Source organism: Hemicordylus capensis, chromosome 13 (genome assembly GCF_027244095.1).
Source record: "Hemicordylus capensis ecotype Gifberg chromosome 13, rHemCap1.1.pri, whole genome shotgun sequence".
In the NCBI taxonomy this organism is placed as follows: domain Eukaryota; kingdom Metazoa; phylum Chordata; class Lepidosauria; order Squamata; family Cordylidae; genus Hemicordylus; species Hemicordylus capensis.
This window is the reverse complement of record NC_069669.1, coordinates 5824597-5844793: the sequence shown is the minus strand read 5'-3', so window position 1 is coordinate 5844793 and position 20197 is coordinate 5824597. Positions and strand designations below refer to the sequence as shown.

The 20197-nt window shown below is 47.3% G+C and overlaps 1 protein-coding gene across 3 annotated transcripts in view; it reads right to left on the bottom strand.

Annotated features, from left to right (window-relative positions):
* CREBBP (CREB binding protein) overlaps positions 1 to 16322 on the bottom strand; it is a 62773-nt gene extending 46451 nt beyond the window's left edge. For 2 of the 3 annotated variants that reach the window (XM_053275925.1, XM_053275927.1), the window contains exons 1-3: positions 15877 to 16322; positions 11730 to 12436; positions 1114 to 1290 (exon numbers count right to left, since the gene is read on the bottom strand). In XM_053275925.1, coding sequence (XP_053131900.1) covers positions 1114 to 1290; positions 11730 to 12436; positions 15877 to 15961 — 969 coding nt within the window. In that variant the 5' untranslated portion in view covers positions 15962 to 16322. The remainder of the gene's footprint in view (positions 1 to 1113; positions 1291 to 11729; positions 12437 to 15876) is intronic. The other variant, XM_053275928.1, reaches the window with a different exon arrangement.
* Positions 16323 to 20197: the final 3875 nt, after the last annotated feature.

Sequence of the window (20197 nt, the reverse complement as noted above, 5' to 3'; positions counted from 1 at the left end):
AACCTCAGTTCCTCAGTTCAAGTGCCTATCTAACCCAGTTTGTCGATTCCCATTTTACAATATCTCAGTAACGTAGGTTTACTAATCATTTATTTACCCCTAAAGGGGTAAATAAATGAAGTAAATAAAGAACAAATTTGCATAGTTTATTCCACCTTGCATCTCTGGTTCATAATCTGAGATTCCCAGTTACATGGTCTCCTGATAATCCTTTTACAGCCCGCTAACTCAATGTTCAATCAATCAATCTTTATTGATATGGTCACAGACCAGCAAAGCTAACTCAATGTTTTCAGATGCAAAATCATAAGAAGATAGGAAGCTGCCATATACTGAGTCAGACCCTTGGTCTATCTAGCTCAATATTGTCTTCACAGACTGGCAGCAGCTTCTCCAAGGCTGCAAGCAGGAGTCTCTCTCAGCCTTGGAGAAGCCAGGGAAGGAACTTGAAAGCTTCAGCTCTTCCCAGAACAGCTCCATCCCTTCCAGTGCTCACACTTCTAGTCTCCCTTTCATATGTAACCAGGGTGGACCCTGCTCCTGGTCTCTTAAAATATGAGCACATCAAGTGCTCTTATTTCCTGAAGTAGCTTCTTTCCTTGGAACACATTCTGAAGAGCATCTCTGCACTGTCTGAAAAAAAGTCAAATCCTTATCAATGAAAAAGCTGATGCATTTCCTACGCTCTATTTTCTGAGCAGAAAGGTTGTACAGAAACTAAATTTCTTCAGTGACTTCCTTAGTCCCACAGAAATTGCCAATAATTGCATTCCAGAAACAAAATACCATCAGATTTATTCCTGCAAAACCCACTGAAATGAATAGGGGCTGCACAAAGGCAACAACTATCAGGATGAGGGGGGGAAATGCCCACCCAGATTTCTCAGCCAGAGGAAGACTGTCCAGAATGCTACACTGACCGATGCAATTCCAAGCCATTTAGGAGGCTACTGAAATATCCACATCTAATATGAGTTCTAAAATATACTTTCAACAGAATGCAACAAGAAATGTTTCCAGGGCAATCTCCCTTTTACCAGTTTGGAAAGTCTGTGTTGCTGGAAGATGCACAAGAACAATGGAGAAAAATCAAGTGAGCAACTGGCAACTCACCATATTTGGCACACTGGTAACGGAAACACTCTTGATGTCTGCAGGAAAGGGAGACAGGCTGTTTGCCAAGCCTGGCTTATTTGGTAATGAAGGGTTGACTCCTGATGCTCCCATCTGTTGCCCTCCAGTTTGACTAAATGGCTGCCCGAAGGGACTTGTGTTACTGGCCATTCCCATCTGGAATGAAAGCAAGAGGATGGTTAGTGTCTTGCATTCAACTATAAGACCGTAACGAAGGTTCCCTAAACCGTGTAGCCAGCTTCAAACAATGAACTACAGTTGGCTGAATCAGTACCATGCACCTACCTTGCAAGTTGGTAGGTCATCCAGAGAGATCCGTCTCCAGTTGCCGCCAGCTTGGCTGGTGGCCACACGGGAACGGGCTTTCTCGGTTGCTGCCCCAAGACTGTGGAATGCGCTCCCTACTGATCCTCCCCATCTCTGACCATTTTTAGAAAGCACTTGAAAACCCACCTCTTCACCCAAGCTTTTTCAGTTCTTTAAAATTTTAAGGTTTTAATTTGTGGATGGTTTTTAAATTGTCAATTGTTTTTAAGTTTTTGTATATATATTATGCTACTGTTAACCGCCCAGAGATGAAAGTTTGGGGTGGTGTACAAATTTGATAGATAGATAGATAGATAGATAGATAGATAGATAGATAGGATAGATAGGATTCAGTTTATTGATCTTAAATCCCCCAACCCTTTCATTTCAGTCTCCAATAATACTTTCCTCAATATGTACAAATTTTGAAGAAAGGCTGCACAACTATGCAGAAGTGAGATGTGCTACTCAAGCAGGAATAAGCAACACCACAGACACAGACACACACACAGACACACACAAAGCATCTTACCTTTTCACTTTTACTGAGAATAGAAATCTCAAATCTCTGCCTCAACAGCTTGAGTTGGCTCCCCGGGGTTCAAGTGCAAGTTTTGATTGACAACTGGGTGGTTCCTGTTGGGGAAGGGCAGGCTGCCTAATGGTCAAACTAGCTGCCACAGCCCCTGAGATGAGAGGCTGCCTGCTATCGCTTCACAAGCTCTACTTTTGCAGCCACTGTTTTAAAGTACTGCACATGCAAAGAACCTTCAAATGGTCGCTGCCCATTGCAAACATTTCAGTAGATGTTTTGATCAAGAGTAACTATTCTGTCAGTAATTTATTTTTCACCTTTATGCCGCAGTAACAACTTCCAAATAACTTAGGAATAGTTCATAAACAAGGGAACTACTAATCTCCAGGGCTAACTACATGACAATTATAGAGGAGGAAAAATAACTGCTGAAACCCAAATGTTAAAGGCTAATTCATTAGCAAACAATCTGCACAAGATCTTCCTAATACTGTAAATATCAAACGATACCTGCAAATACATATTTTAGTTAATAGTCCCACAGGGCTCCATCCTATCTCCAACACTTTTTAATATCTACATGAAACAGCTGGGAGAGATCATCAGGAGATTTGGAGCAGGATTTTATCAATATGCTGACGATACCCAGATCTATTTCTCAGTTATCAACTTTGTCAGGAGATGGCTTAACCTCTCTAAATGCTTGGAATCGGTAATGGACTGGATAAGGGAGAACAAACTGAAGTTGAATCCAAACAAGACAGAAGTACTTGTTGTGGGAGGCCGGAAATGGTTTAGATCTGCCTGTTCTGGATGGGGTTACACTCCCCCTGAAAGATCAGGTACATAGCTTTGGGAGTACTTCTGGACCCAAACCTCTCCCTGATTTCTCAGGTTGAGGCAGTGGCCAGGATTGCTTTTTATCAGCTTAGGCTGATATGCCAGCTATGTCCACTTCTCAAGACCAACGACCTTAAAACAGTAGTACATATGCTGGTAACATCCAGGCTTGACTACTGTAATGCACTCTACATTGGGCTGCCTTTGTACATAATTCGGAAACTGCAAATGGTGCAGAATGCGGTGGCCAGGTTGGTCTCCCGGGCCACCCGTAGACCATATTACTCCTATTTTAAAATAACTACATTGGCTGCCAATTAGTTTCTGGGTAAAATGTTTAGATTTTACTTGCCGTTTGCTGTTTGTTTAAATTGCAAACTGCCCTGGTATTTTATATAGGGCAGTATATAAATGAGCCAAATAAATAAATAAAATAAAAAGTGAGTGCTGAAATAAAATAAATAGCAAGGGCCTTCTCTGTGGCTGTCCTGGGGCTCTGGAATACACTCCCTGTTGAAATAAGAGCATCTCCTTCACTGCTTGTTTTTGGGAAGACCCTCAAGACGTACCTGTTTTCCCAGGCTTTTAAATGAAAATTTAATTTTAATGTGTTTTTTTCACCAAGATTGTTTTAATCTGTTTTATGAATTTTAACTGTTTTCGATTGTTTTTACATTTGTTGTGTTTTAACTTCGTACACCACCTAGAGATCTGGTGTAGTGGTTAGAGTGTTGGGCTAGGATCGGGGACATCCGAGTTCAAATCCGCACTCAGCCATGATGAGCCAGTCACTTCTCTCTCAGCCTAACCTACCCTACCTCACAGGGTGGTTGTGAGGAGAAACTTAACTATGTATAGCGCTCTGGGCTCCTTGGAGGAAGAGCGGAATACAAATGTAAAAAATAAATAATATCAGGTGGTATAGAAATACAACAGATCGATAGACAGACAGACATGGCAATTCCTCCATTTTTAAAAAAATATAAAACCTAGCAGCAGCTATTTGGAACTGGAAGAAAAATGAGGAAATGGCCATTTTGGTTTATTTGCCTCATCAGGCCCTGTTGCAAACTGAAATCTGCCTCATCTCGAGCAGAAGTTACTCTAATGAAGTCTGCCGACCACCTCCTGAACCTTCAGACTTTTCTCAACCTCACCATGTACTGTTTTGCTTAACATTGAGCCTGAAGAATTCTAAGGACTCAAAAGCTCACTTGAAACTTCGTGACATTGGTCCTCCTCATAAAGGCATTACTCTATGTTGGCTTTTGGGTTTCTTTTTTTCTAATGGACAAGCACAGCTACCATGATTTGTGTGTAATCTATTTACAGTTCTCCCCCAAAATGCCACGTAGGATTCTTCAAATCGGGTGGGATTGATTCCTTTCCATATGTTTGTATGTTTGTCTGCCTCAAACAAATGGTTCCTCTAGTTGTGGTTCTTCAGAGTCATTTGTGAGTACAGTTGACCCTCGTAATTCGCAGGGGTTCTGTTCCCACCAATTAACACGAATATGGAAACCATGAATAAAGAAACTTTACCCCTATGGGAATCCAGGGGTTAGGTTCCTTACTCCAAAAATAAAAAGGAAGGGAGCTGAAATAAGGGTAGAAAAGCATAGTACCTTGGTTTCCAGGAACACCCCCAAATCCTCTTTTTTTAAAAAAAAAATTTTAACCCCAAAAAGACCACAAAATTGCTCTGTGCTTCATTGACATTAACTTCAAATGACATTGGAAGTCATTTCTGGCCACTCAGGATCACTGCTCCCTCTAACAGGGATTTCCAGATGTTGTTGACTAGAACTCCCAGCATTCCCAGCTGCAATGGCCTTTGGCTGGGGATTATGGGAGTTGTAGTCAACAGCAACTGGGAATCCCTGTTAGAGGGAACACTGCTCAGGATAGGTGAAAATTGCCTATATTTCATACCACAGATAAACTGGGTCTCTAACACCCAACTGCAGATACAGGACACCATGATCCGCAAATAACAAGGGTCTCCTGGATCCATGTACAAAAAACAGCAGAAGGGACAGCAGAAATAAAGCTTTCATTTTTGTCCTCAAGAAAAAAGGAAGACTAAAAGGAAAACTACTAAAAGTACAGAACAAAATGAACCAAAAAGGACCATCAATCCCAGGCACCTGTGCCCTCTCACAGAGACAATTCTTATTGTTAAAAATATGTATACACCACTTTTCAATACAAAAAGTTCACAAAGCAGTTTACATAACAAAAGCAGAGAGATAATAGTTCACTGTTCCAAAGGAGCTCACAGTCTAAAAAGAAACTGAAGAGAGACACCAGCAATAGTCACTGGAAGAAATGTTATGCTGGGCTGATCAGAGGCTAACCATAAAACAGGAGGAGGAGGATCCAAAGAGACCAAAGGAACACCACAAACTGGAGCCTCAATCAAAAAACAACCTACAAACATATGGAAAGGAATCATATAGCTACTACGCACAACTGTAAATACGAACAGTGGCCAAGATCTACGCAGAAGACATACACAGGACACATTTTATGGATAACAACGTGTTCCGGTACTTTATCAAACTAATAAAAAACTGTATGCAAATGGACAAACTCAGGGAAAAATATATAAACATACAGGAATGCCAAAGCAAGAAGTGACCCACATGGGTCTACAATCCCAAGAGGGAGAATACACAAAGCCAGATTCCTCAGCTTAATGATAAAATGGTACACACACACAAAAATCAACCAAAGCATTCTAATGACACAATGAAGTCAGAACTGTAATGGACAACTGTAATGTAGTGGTCCATGGGGGCCACTTTTTGCTTTCACAATCCTATATGTTCATCTTTCACCGAGTTTGTCCATTGGCATACAAATGCTTACAAGTTTGATAAAGTACCAGAAGGAGTTGTTGTCCAGAAAACTTGTCATGTGTACGTCTTATATGTATTGGCCATTGTTTTTTATTGGTTTGCAGTAGCAATGGTCAACCCCTCCTGTATTCTACCAAAAGAAAACCCTCCTGGGCTCTGTGGGCACCAGGAGTTGACATTGACTTGACAGCACATTGGGCCCGGTCCGTGGCAGACCAGTTCGGCGGTTTGAGGGGATGTGCTTGTAAAGGGGAATCCGGTGAGGATTCCCCTTTACAAGCAAAGGGGTGGGGGAATCCTTGAAACGTCTTCTAAAGGGCGGCTGGGTGTGCGGGGCAGAAAGAGGGCACCTTTAAAAGTACGTTCAGGTTCTTACTGGACCAGCGGCAGCCACACTCCACTGCCGTGTGCTAAAGGATGTTCTACAGGATATTGGACACTTCCTACAGGACACAATTGCACGAGTGGGGTATAATGTATTGTGTCTTCGTCTAATTTGGGGTGCTTTTGCCTTTATTTGGAATGCCAACTCATCATATGACTTGCTATGCCAGCCTGTAAGTGTTCCGGATATCAACACCTCTCCACAGAACAGGTTATAGGGGCAATCCATCAACATTAGCATTATCAGCCTGTGGTACTGATGGAAAGCAAAGGGTAGGGCTTAGACGGTATATACGAGAACAATGTGAGCCCACATTATGCAGACTTCTTCGTATCACAACTTTGTTATGGATCACCATGTCACTGATCTAACAGCACTCCTTTTAAAATCTCTGAATAAGAACTGCCTTGCTGGATTGCATCACTGGTCCATATGTCTCCCATGGAGGCCAACTGGACCCCACTGGGAAGTTCACAAGAAGGACACAATGGCAATCTTGACCCCTAGTGTTATCCCAAATATCAGGCAGGCAGAAGAGCATCATCCTTGAATGCAGAAGCTCCCTTTCAACCATCCATGAGCTTGTCAAATCCCGTTTCTTTAAATTCACCTAAGCCCTAACCACGCATACTCATAAAGGATTGTGCAAAATTATGCACTGTGCAGAGAGGGGCTTCCCTGTGCCTGACTTGACCAGAATGGCTGACCCCAATTTCTAGTGTTTTTAGAGGCTAACGTCTGGGCACATGCAGGCTGTATATGGCACTTGGATCTCCCTTTCCCTCAAAAGATCTCATAGGCCTATGACAAACTCTCCGGTGGCCTCCCACCAGGCAGAGCTTAGGTTCAAGCCACTTGGCTTCCTTCAGTAAACTTCAGACTAGTCAATCATATTGCAAAATAAACCAAACCTTAGATATGTCCTCTAAGCTGAAGCAATTAATCACTTTGTACATATTACAGATTTCTACAAATTTTAACAGTTTATTACTTATTTGACCAAGTTTGCTTTGAGATTTCTACAAATACTCATTTGTACTTTCTCACATTACCTCCAACAAGCTTTTGCTTATGCTTTAGAACCACACTTCCACCTTATGTACACACTCAGGAACTGCAGTTTGTTAACTAACTAGTCTAGGGATCTGGTTCTCACTTAGGGAGTGAGAGATCTCAGGTTCAGATCCCAGAAAGCTCTGCTCAGGGGCACAGGGTAGTTGCACCATTGAATTAAATGAGACATGACTAACTTAAGACTCAATTTTAATTAATATGCCTAACTTAGTCTGGATTCTGCTCAAGGTAAGCACTATAGAGCTAGATGGATAAGTGATCTGACTCAGCAGAAGACAGTTCTGAATGTTCAAAGTGACTAGAGTTAGAACCAAGATATGAAATCAAATCTTGATCCTTGTTTGTTCTAGCCTTAGTTAGTTAAACCACAGTTCCCTGAATTCATATGTAACAGGGAACTGTGGTTTGCTCCGAAAGTGAAAAAAAGAGCTTCACTTTCTTTCTCTCATGTACAAAGAGATGGTGGAGGGACACACAACTCCATGGCTGATATAGCACCAAACCATAGTTTAGCATTCCCTTTGAACCATGCCTTAAAACTTACTCAAAGAATGTTGCAAAATGTACAAAGGCAAACATAACAACTGAAAGAGACTACAATGGTTTCTGTGAGAAGGCCCCACCATACCAGCTAGCACAGTTATGGCTTCCTCTTTGGCTGGGCAGGGGTCAGAAAAGCACACCAGGAAAATCAAGGGTCCATCATCTCCAACTAGGAAACCAACACTACAGAGCAATTCAAGCAAAAGATGCAAGGTTTTCAGAAGGGACTATCCATGCATGGAGTGCACTGAGAAGGAAACATGCATTTCCAGACCAAGATCAGCTGCTTCTAAAACTAGTGCTTGAGGCAAGCTAAGTCTGTTTGGGCAGAGGTGAAAAAGCCTGCTAGCTCCACTCTGGCTTGCAGCAGAACACATCCCGATTTCAAATCCCCATTCAGCCAAATACTTGCTGGGTGACTCTGGGCCAGTCACTTCTCTCTCAGCCTAACCTACTTCACAGGGTTGTTGTGATGAGAAACTTAAGTATGTAGTACACCGCTCTGAGCTCCTTGGAGAAAGAGCGGGATATAAAATGTAAATAAATAAATAAATAATCTCCAGACTAGTTCGCTCGACAAGGCTAATGCTTCACCTGTCATACTAAAAATGCAGGAACCCCAAGTCTAAGGCAATTATTTGGGCAATCTTCATATGGTATAGGCTACAGTTAACGTTTTCAGCTCTAAACTGAAGCTAGCAATTCCCTCCCTAGTAAAAAAAAGAAAAGGAAAAAAAAGATGTAGATGGTTTCGCTGGCCCAACTGTCACTTTTGCCAACCTTGGTCTGAGAACAGCAAAGACTGGGTTCAGGCAGTTTTCACTTAAAGCAGAAACTGTCAACTCGGAAGGATCAGGCAAGACTTGAACTGAACACAAGCTTCTCTTCCTGGGTGCAAAGAAGCCTTTCTCTCCTGGAACATCAAGGACATATGGCTGGGTAGCTCGTGCCACCAAGAAACTATGAACTGACGCCCTGAAATCATTTGCCAAATCTTTAATACAGAACAGCAGCTGACTTTTAAAAACACCTCAGAATTCTCTGTGACAAAGGTGCTCTTTTTAAAAAAAAGCAAAAATGCCTCCTTGCTTCATGCTACAAGTCCTGTGCATTCTGCTAAGCAGGCTGCACATACACGCATCTGCTACTGTCAGGATTGTTCTCATCTTACCCACCAACACTGGCATGAGCAGAGCCATCGGGGGGCAGCCTGTGGGTGGGGGATCCGAGAGTCAGAGCAGGACTGGGGGAAAAATATATTGCTGTGTGTGGAGCAAGACAGCTGAGTGAGGTCACCGGAGCAACATGGCTGAAGGAGCCATTCAGGGGGATCTCAATGGACTTCAACCCAGAAGCAGAGGCATCATCCATACAGGCACACGAATGCCAGGTGATGATTTGGGAAGGCTAGGCTGGGGCCAAGACGGAGAGCCAGGATGGGCTAAGGGCTTTCCCTCAAGGGCAGGAGACCACCAAGAACAAAGCTATCCGAGGGAGGGAAGAGCAGGGTTAGGGTGGTATCAAAAACCCCTTCCCCAATCCCAGGCCAAAAAGGATAAGCAGCAAAAGCTGGAGCAGGGTGTGTGCGCAGAGTGGTGGATCACAGCTACCCTGCGTGACCATGGCACAGTGGTCATACGCTATTTAGGTGCACAGGTGTTGTCACATGCCTGTGCAGGCAGAAAGAAAGGGCCACTATGAAGCCACACAACCTGTGGCTTGCCAGAAAAACTAGCTGCTGACCAACAGCAACTGCAACACTGTCCTGCTCCAGGTCGAGCCAGGATCTCCGTGAGCACACCAGACCGCGGACAGCTCCGAGGGCCAGAACCCAGCCAAGCAACAAGCGTTGGGCAACGCAAGACAGGAGAAGCCCACAGCAGCAGGCTACCTGTAAGACGTCAGTTTGGGGTGGTATAAAAATATGTCAAATAAATACATAAAATAAATACCAGCTGGTATGGTTTCTGCCTAGGCAGGAGGAACTGGCCTTGCCCCTTTCTCAGAAAGCCTCTGTTCCTTAGAGGGGCCTGATCAAATGCCTCTAGCAGTGCTGGACCTGCTACAACTGACAGGTCTTCAGGAAACTCCAAGTCAGAGGACAAAAGCAGGACAATGTCTTCTGGCTAAAGTGAGGAGTACTGGCTCATGTTCTCCTGGGGGGTGTGTGCGTGCACATGCGCACAGGGCTCCCCTAAGGTCTGGATCCCAGATGGTTCCCAGCCCAGTCTCTCTCATCCCCTGAACTCTCTGCCTCAGTCCCCCAGGATGTGTGTGTGTCTGTCTGACGCCTGGATCGGAGGTCAGGACTGATTCCAGTGCTAGTTTACAACTAAACAAGAGTCTACTAACAGCCCCCTTTCCGAGGTAGGAAGAGCAGACTTCTCCCACCCGCTGCATGGACACACGCTTTATTTTCCAAAGTCAAGCCTTTAAATTCTACACAAAAACCAGAAGGCAGCAACGTCTGCTGAGTGTAAGATACAGATGGGTTAACAGGCAGTCCCTCAAGGCATGTGCCGCTCCACCCACAGACCTTTCCGACGCTGATCACCTGAAACTAGTCCGAATTAGGGCATAGAAGACAAACCTCTGGTCATGATAGGCTCTCATTTCTTGCTTCCCTCCAAAGTTTGGAAGGGAAAGGGTGTATTAGGCTGGGCTCTTCCTAATGGTGCAGCGGGGAAATGACTTGACTAGCAAGCCAGAGACTGCCAGTTTGAATCCCCGCTGGTATGTTTCCCAGGAAGCACTTATATCGAGCAGCAGCGATATAGGAAGATGCTAAAAGGTATCATCTCAGACTGCGCGGGAGATGGCAATGGTCAACCCCTCCTGTATTCTACCAAAGACAACCGCAGGGCTCTGTGGGCGCCAGGAGTCAACACTGACTCGATGGCACACTTTACCTTTTACTTCTTTTTTTAATCCCAAAACACAACCTGTTCGCTAGAGCAGTACACAGAACAGTGTGTGCCCAATTTCCCGTCACACTCCCTCTGAGCTCCATTCACACACCTCCATTCATACACTGAGCTCCATTCACACATTCTGCATTCACACACCCCAGCCACCCCACCTCCATGAACATTAACACTGCCTCCCTCAGCTGCAGTGACAGGGAGCAAGGCACCACTTAGTCTGCCAGGATTTCAAAGTTGCCATTTCCACTCTGTCTCCTCCCCGTCACTAGCAACAGCACTTAGTAAGTGTTGCTTTCGTTTAACTAAAAGCCTTTCTTGTTCAAGAACACAGTAAAAAGGTTACTTGCACTGAACACTTTGCAACAGTGTAATGGTTCAGACGAAGAGAATGGCCGAAGGGAATCAATTTACCAGGTATCACAAGCAGCAGCGGTGACACCTCAATTAAGAATTAGACTGAAGTTTTGAAGTTATCAACAACTGCTACTTGTGAAGACGCGTTTTACTGCAGCAACAGAATGGTACTGACTAATGTGTCCATTTTTAAGCGAAGCGGCAGAAGTACTCAAAAGGCTAAAGACACAGGGAAGACACAGGGATCAGCGGCCAACATCCCAACTACACTATTCGACAGAAGTCCTATTGAAATTAAGTAGTCCTTTACTTAATTCCTCAGGAGTATTTGAGTATTTGAGTTTCCCCAAACTATGGGAAACACCTGTATTGGGCAGCAGCAATATAGGAAGATGCTGAAAGGCATCATCTCATACTGTGCGGGAGGAGGCAATGGGAAACCCTTCTTGTATTCTACCAAAGACAACCACAGGCAGGCTCTGTGGGCACCAGGAGTCAACACCAACTCAACAGCACACTTTACCTTTTACTGAGCAACTTGGGTCTGGAAGTCGGGCCAGTTACTTTAACCCAGCAGATTCTTTTATGGCTTAGAAGATTAAAGTACACCAATCCCTACTGAAATTCTGAACAAGTTCACAGAAATTAGCTATGTGAGGCGTGAGAAAGCAAATGTCCCCAAGTGTGGCATTTATGGGCTCTGCTCGACAGACACCTGAACGGCGAAGACCTCCCTTGCCCACCCTCCGCAGCTGAAAGCGACGGCCAGGTACCTTTGCCATGGCTCCTGCCTGGGCTGTGTTCAGGCCGGTGTGGCCTGCCATCTGAGGAGAGACTTGCGTCAAGGTCTCGGCCAGCACACTGCTTGCATTCCCTTGCATGGTGGGGGCAGAATATTGCATGCCAGTGCTTCTTCCTCGCCCAGCGGCTCCAAGGGATCCGTTCATTACCTGCCCTTGTCCTTGCTGAGCCTGTGACAACAAACTGTGGCCAGAGTTACTGTTGAGAAGACCTGGATGCGCCTGGCTGAAGCCTGTGTTCATACATATCCCAGCTCCTGTCTGGGAGGTGGCCGGGCTGCTCGTCGCCATCCCTGCTTGCTTTTGTGCTTGAGAGTTCAGGGCTTGCGTCGCTGGGGTGCTGGGCCCAGGCGTGCCAGCAGCCTGCTTGGCCATGCTTGAGGCAGCCGCGTCCCCCTGGCTTAAAGGACTCTTGCCCATCACAGCCAGGCTGCCAATATTCACACTGTTGGGCTGCCCTGGACCCTGGCTATTGACTCCTTGGGGGACGGGGCTACTGGAGTTCACATTCCCAATCCCCGGGTTCAGAGAAGAGCCGCTGACTCCCCGCAGAAGTTCAGAGAGTTGCTTGTGTTTGGAAGCTGCATCTGGAACAAGGTTGCCGCTGCTGTTTAAAAGCTCTCCGTTCGGAATCAGCTCATCAGGAAGATCATTTTCCAAGTCAAACAGAGTTCCAAAATCTGCAAAGTTAACAAAGTTGGCATAAGACACTGACACTCCGTTAATGCATTTCTTCAAGAAGCTGCTTGGAATCTGTTGGCACAAGACAAACAACTCTGCCATGAAACTTAAACGCTCCCACTTCTCGATCCAATGACAAGGCAGAGCCTTTGCTAGAGAAAGTGGGGCCCTGCTATACACCCATGATAAGCACCACACTTTAAGTAGCCCAGCATGTCCTAAGTTGTTTTATACTGGTATGAGGCAGGGGCCGATTGGATGCAAAGCACATCAGTGAAGTGTAGGGCTTGACAAATCCCAGACACCAAGGAGCTTATACAGCCTAGAAAATTAACCGTGCATCTGGACCAGAATTTTCAGAGGTGGCATTTTTTTAATAAAATTGTTTTTGTCTCAGGCAGCCCTGCTTCTGTAATATGTAGGTTGCTTGTAAAGGGGATAAAGAGAAGCCCATTTACCCTCTCTGCCATGAAGACCATTGCTAAGTCTAGTAATTTTCTCAAGTGTATTGTCTGGCTCCGAGATCCAAAGAAAATTTTGTCAATGCCAGCTTTAGTTTAAATATGTACTTGTAAGAGGGGGAGTAGGGGGGAGCATAAAACCCAGGTCCTCCCTGTTCTCTCTCTATTCAAATATGACCCCACCTGTCAACAAGCATTTCCCTGTACCATTTCAAAGGAGCCAAACGTGGCTCCTGCATGAACTAACCAGGGTCCCTTGATGTTGTTCAGCTAATAAAGACATCCCTGGACCAGGGATGTCTTTATCAGCTGAACAACAACAAGATAACCCTCAAGTCTAAATCTGGCTGTTAATCTTGAGAGCCAGTAAAGGGTAGTGGATGGACAGCTGGACTTATACAGGGAAACTCTGGACCAGTCTCTTTCTCTTCACTAAACCTACTTCTACTTTCTTCACAACATACCTAATGCTCTAACCCTCAGTCATGTCTCCTCTTAGTCATCTTTTTTCTTAACTAAAAAGCCCCAACTGTTGCAGACCGCTCTCATTAGGAAGATGTTCCAGACCCTGATAATTGTGGTTGCCCTCTTCTGCACCTCTTCCAATCCAATATCCCTTCTGGGATCCTTTCAAAATGCATACTCCTAACTCTGGAACATTTATGACAAAATAAGACACCAGCCCCAGGACAGATCCTCGGAAGATCCCACTTCTTACTTCCCTCCATTGTGAGATTTGTTCCTTCATTCCTGCTCTCTGCTTTGGTTTTTTAACCACTTATCAATTCATAAGTGGACCTCTCCTTTTATCCCATGGCCATTGAGGGACTTTGTCAAAAATCTGTTGAAAGTCCAAACAGACTGAGCCCACAGGGAAGATTCTCAGGTGCAGTGCAGTTTGCCTACTTGGACATGCTGACTTTCTATCTACACCAGAGGTAGGCAACCCTGGCTCTCCAGCTGTTGCTGAACTACAACTCCCATCATCCCTGGCTGCAATTTATATGCAACAGTTGGAGAGCCAGGGTTGCCTATTTCAATCTACACTTTTAACAGCACAATTTGTGCACAGCACATCCAACTGAGTTGCAGATGTGCTGTCATCAGAACCAAAACGCAGTGTTGCCCATGCCCCGATCTATCGAGGAAATGCAAAACTCCCCTATCAAACTGCAAACGTTTCCAAGACCAACACTCCACCTTACCCGGTACAACTTCTCAATTGAGTCGCCCTGCCAGACTTGAGAATCCAAGCCATGAGCCCGAGCATGTGGCAAACACACAGTGGCAAACCATGCCTTAGAGTTGCTTGCTTGCTCCATCTGCTCTGCTCACCAATCTCCAAGTGCCAAGGGCCTCTGGAGGCACAGCAACAGCTCTAACGATGGTTGGTGAATTCAGATACTATGCCAGACTGGGGTTAGCACAAGCCATGGCTTATTTTAAACACCCGTTTCCGATCCTGGTCTGCAAAGCTCATGCAGAACATAGTCGGAACGGTGACACTAATACTTAGACAAAAACCAGATTGTTGCTAATCAAACATGCACACCTCACTCCTGTTCTACCAAAACGTGGCTTGCAAAACATCTGAACCAACCAGAGATCTCAGTTCTACAGGCCACCTCACAGCAGATCAACAACAAAAACATAGTATAAAGATATAAAAGCAACTAGGTATTTACCTGCACTCAAGAACCCACTAGCATTTAGCCCTTTAGAAAAACCACATTATTTAAATCTAGAACCAATTATGCAAGTATTTATTCCTAATATTTAGTTTCAGGAACATAATACTCCAGCCTAGCTTATCCTTGCCTGCACAGGAGGAGCAAGGGGGTGTCCTCAGTGGGCAATGATGAGGGTTTTTTTGCTCTAGAACGCATCAGGAAACCTTAGGGGTTCCTGGCATTTTTTTAAAGCAAAAAGAATAGTGACCAGCAAGAGCCAGTTGCTGGGAATGTTACTAGTATTTCAAACACTGTTGAAGCCATCACTGCCCATAGAGACACAACGAAAAAAAGTTTTTTGTGTTTTTTTTAAAGAAGAAATCAACCTCTCCAATGCCACTTGCCCAGACTTCATGTTCCAAATCTCCAACAGCAATCAGGTGAGTGGTTAAAGACTGTACTGCTGCTATGTTTGTCATAACTGCATAATGCAGAATGCTAATGATAAAGATAAAGACACAGCTTTGGAATAACATGCTACGGTGATGCGTGGAGCAGAGGCTGCCCTCCTAAACTTAACAGAATGAACTGGCTTTCCAATGCTGAGGCACAACACAAAATAGGCCCCCTCCTGTCACAGAAGCAAACACAAAAGGGGGTGCATCAAAACATCAGCAGAGAATGGCCTCACACAGCTTTATGCCATGCCGGCTCCAAACTCCCCGAAATGTTTAAGCTTTTATGATGGGATAAGCCAGTCAGGGCGGCTCAGCTTCTGCAGATGTTGGCCTACAACTCCCATACTCCCATACGTGGGTGGGGATGATGGGAGTTGTAGTCCAAACACAGCTGGCTTGCTGAAGTTGAGCAGTCCGGCCTGAAAGAAGCAGCAGCAGGCAGCTGGACGCTGCTTGTCAGAGAGAGGACAAAAAAGGGAGCCCTCTCAAGCCCCAAGGCTGGCCGCACCGACCGACCGACCTCGGGGCGGGGAGCAAGAAGGCATCGCAGGGGAGCTGCAGCCAGCAGGCCGAGCCGGGCACGAGATGGTCCTCTCCCCGCCGCCACGCTCGCGGGCCTGGGAGCGATGATCCGCGCTGCGAAGGCAGCCCAAAGGACGGCTCTTCCCCGGCTGCACTCTCTGCCCGCATCCCAGGGCGAGAAGCACCGACGGGCGGGCGGGCGGACTCCCGAGCCAGCCGCCCCCAAGGCCGGCCCCTCCGGCTGCAAGAGGCCCAGGAGGCGCTCCGGCTCACCCGCAGCCCCGGACCGAGGAAGAGCAAGTGATGCCCGCCCGCCGCGGCAGCTCACCTGTGGGGTCGGAGGCGGAGTAGCCCGGCGAGTTCAGCTTGGCCCGCTTGGCGTTGGGCGGCCCGTCGAGCAAGTTCTCCGCCATGGTCTCCGGGGCTGGGCCTGGCCGCCGCCGCCACCGCCGGGGCTCCTCCGCGCTCTCCCTCCAGCCGCCTCCGCTCTCTTCTTCTCCTCCACCGGGCAGTGGCGGCGGCGGCGGCGGCGGCCGGGAGGCTCAGCGCTCCACAGCCAGCGCCGGCGACTCCCGCCGCTGCTGCTGCTCCCCCATGCCCAGCGGACAGTCTGCGGGACGCGACGGGAACGGACCGGCGGCAACGACTCGGGGGTGGGCCGGGCCCAGGCAGGCAGGCAGGCCGGTGCGAGGGGGGGGGCCAGGGAGGGAGGGGGAGCCGGGAGCTCCTCCCCTCGCCCAGGTGCCCGGATGGCGGCGCACGCCCGACCGCCCCCTCCCTCCGCCAGTCAGTCAGTGAGAGAGCGCCCCCCCTCGCTCGCTCGCTCGCCTGCCTGCCTGCCCGCTCGCCAGCCCCTCCCAGCGCAGCAGCAGCGCGGCCGGCCCTTCGTCTCGAGCCCTGGCGCCGCCGGCCCAGCGAAGCAGCGGCCGCGGGGACTGAAGCGGCCGCCGACACCACAGGCGGGCGAGCGGGCGGCCGAGAGAGGGCGGGCTGGCAGCAAGGCTGGCGGCTCCTCCTCTGGCCGGGTCGGCCCGGCCGCGTCCACCTCCCCGCGGCTGGCGCCGGGCGAGCCCAGCTGGCGGCGGCTGTGGCCTCGAGGGCAGCCCCACTGCCCCGGCCCGCTCCCGCCCGCGACGCGCTCCGGCTCCGCGACAAGATGGCGGCTGTTGATTCCTCAATTTAAAAAAAAAAAAAAGTTTTTTCTCTCCTCTTTTCCAGAGACGAAGGGGTGGGGTCCGGGCGGGGCGTGCGTGCCTGCGTCATCGCGCATGGACACGCCCCCGCGGCGGCGGCGGCGAAAAAGCACGAGCGCCGCCGAAGGAGAAAAAGGATTCCGCTCGCTGCCTTCCCGGGCTTTGGGCTGTCCTGCTGCAGGTGCTGCCCGTGTGCGACCCCCGGCAGGGCCGGGCCGAGGCTGCCTCCGCCACCCCGGACGCCTCTCTCAGGTGAGGCGCGAAGCTGCCGCAGGGGACAGCCCTGCCCGGAAAGACGGCAGAGAGTTTCGCCGGCAGCTCTGCGCTTCCCGGGTTGCGAGGTGGGACCGGCCGGGGGCTGGCTTCTCTCTGGGCGGCGGTCAGAGAGGCCCGGGAGGGCGAGGACTGCAGTTGCCGGCATGGGTGGTCCTCCCTGTGAGTTCTGTAAAATATGGGGCCATCTGGGAAGAGCATCTGCATGCTTGTGTGCAGAAGGTTCCAAGTTCCCTCCTTGGCATCTCCAAGATTGGCATGAGAGAAGCTCCTACCTGCAGCCTTGGAGAAGCCGCTGCCAGCCTGTGTAGAGAATCCTTAGCAGCTCCCTATGTTCCTATGGCACTGCAGAGTAGTATTGCTCCAGGCTCCCCTCTCTCCCCCTTGAACCCCACACCTTCCTCTGTCACTGACCAAACTCGGCACACCCATCAGACTCCTGCTCCACCTCTTCCTGCCCACACCAAGCCTTGCTCAGAGGAGATTTCCTGGGCTTGCCTAGTTGGGCTTCCTGGAGCTCCTAAACACTCGGCCCAGCCTGGCCCTTCCTACTATCTGTGGTTGTTCTCTAGCCCAAGAGAGGTTGGATAATATAGGATAGCATCATTAACTTTTTTAAGAGGTCTTGCTTAAAATAATTTTATTTATCACTCAAATTTGTATGCTGCCCCAAACTGCCATCTCTGGGCAGCTCATGACAACATAAAAAGCTAACACAAAAATAAAAACCTTACAATTTAAAAGCCACAAAGTAAAAAGCATGGGTGAAAAGTCAAGTCCTTAAGGATTATTTAAAAGTCAGAGACTGGGAGGCTCTCACCTTTGCAGGGAGTGCATTCCAGAGTCCCAAGACGAGCTGGTGGCAGCTACAGACGGATCTCTCCGGATGATCGCAATGGGGCTCATGAGAAAAACAGAGTGGCCAATTGCAAAGAGAGTATTCCTTGAAGCAAGGCTGTTGCACGGCTCTGGCCCTCTGGCTGTTTTCAGAGTTCATTCCCCGCTAGGGATGTGCACGGAACTGGCGACTGCCGGTTTGAAGGTGAGGTGGGGGGTAGCTTTAAGGACTGGGGAGGGTGCTCTTCCCCACCCACCTCCACGGGCACTGCACTTTAAAACGGTCCCACGGAGTGGCAGCGTAGCTCCTTGCCGTGGCAGACCAGACGTGCCTGCTGCGCATGTAAAAGTCCGCTGGACTTTTGAACCAGTTCGGAGGTCCATAAAAGATCCTCTGAACCAGTTCATATGCATCCCTTGTTCCCAGCCAGAGTGGCCAATATTCTAGCTTCTTAGGGAATATGCATGCATATTGAAACAGGATGCTGCAGACATGTCTCGATCGATTTTTTTGATTTTTTTATTTGATTTGATTTCTATACTGCCCGTCCAAAAATGGCTCAGGGCGGTTTACACAGAGAAATAATAAATAAGATGGCTCCCTGTCCCCAAAGGGCTCACAATCTAAAAAAGCAACATCAGATAGACCCCAGCAACAGCCACTGGAAGGATGCTGTGCTGGGGGTGGAGAGGGCCAGTTACTCTCCCCCTGCTCAATAAAGAGAATCACCACGTTAAAAAGGTGCCTCTTTGCCAAGTTAGCAGGGGTGATATAGATTTCTATAGATTTCTATTTTTTTCTTAATGTTCCAAATTAATATTTGTATTGTTTTAACTATTTAATAGTTTTGTATTTTTTAAATTTTATTAACCGCCTTGAGATTTTAATGGAAGGCAGTATATAGATCTAATAAATAAGGTAAAGGCATTGTAGCCCACCATCTGCAGGCGGCCTGAAGTTGTGCAGCCTCCTCCCTGTCCCACGGTGGGGAACGGGAAATGTGGCATACAGAAGACCCTCTCCCTGGCACTGCTCCTGTGTCCCATGATGATTGCAAAAATGGAGAGTAATTATTCTGGAGATTGTTGGACGTGTAAGAGCCATGCGGGGACATTCTATCATATGTGGTGGACATGTAGCAAATCGCAACAATTTTTTGGGCGGCGGGGGAATTCACTGTAGGATGCAAGAAATTTTAAACCTAAATTTCCCCTTATTATCCAGAGATATTTTTGTTAAATATGACTAAATCCTATATTCCTACTAAGTATATGGAGCTGTCTTTGTACATGATTACTGCAGCTAGGATCTTATATGCCAATTTGGAGGCTACAAATAATCCCAACTGTAGATGAGTGGCTATTAAAACTATGGGAATATGCCTCTATTGCTAAGATTACTGCTTATTTACAGAATACTTCAAATGAAACATTTGTTTCAATTTGGGAACCTTTCATAATTTACGATTTAGCACAGGGTCAACACCCACATCCAAGATCTGGTTTTTCTTTCTAGAATAGATGGCTAATTAAAGTATTTCTGGTTTTTTACAATACTTGGCAAGGGTGGGTATTTTTATTTTTATTTTTGGAGGGTTTATAACGGAGGGTTGTTGAATTCCCAGATGTATGTAATTATGAGATGTTCAAGAGAATATAACTATGAAGTTACTTTTATCTATCTTTTTAATGTTCTTTTCCTATTTCTGCTATCTTCTTGGAAAAATAATAAAAATATTTTTTAAAAAAACAACACAAGATGATGATGTGTAGGAGTCTCAACCTTAACGCTCCCCCAGGTTCCCAAAGTAACTTTTCCCCTCTACCAACTCACAGCTGTCCAGAGAACCCAAAGGAAACATCGCCTTGCCTTTTGGGGGGCTTGAGAGAGAAAGAGAGAGCGCGCGCTAGCCACAAGAGTTGGGATGATAAGGAAGCTGATTCAGGCCAGCCATTAGGAGGGATGTCCTAAGCTTAAGAGCTGTTAGACACTGGAACAGCCTGCGTCATGCAGCAGTGGGCTCTCCTTCTCCAGGGGCTTCCACACAGAGGATGGGTGGCCATCTTGTCAGGGATACTGGAGCCGTTTCCTATACGGAGCCGGGGATTGGTCTGTGTCATGACCAACAGAGACCTTGAGGTGGACACCAGATGGACAGGCTCCTGACAGTCTAGGAGACTTCCAGGGGATCTTTCAACTGACTGTTCTGCAATTCTAGGGGCCAGAGGGCTCCTAGCAGCAGAATGACGTTGCAGAACAGCCACCTCAGCAGACAGCTGACCCCCGGACCATGGCAGGCAGGCGGGCGGTATGTTGATATTCAGGTGTCTTGGATAGGATTCTGA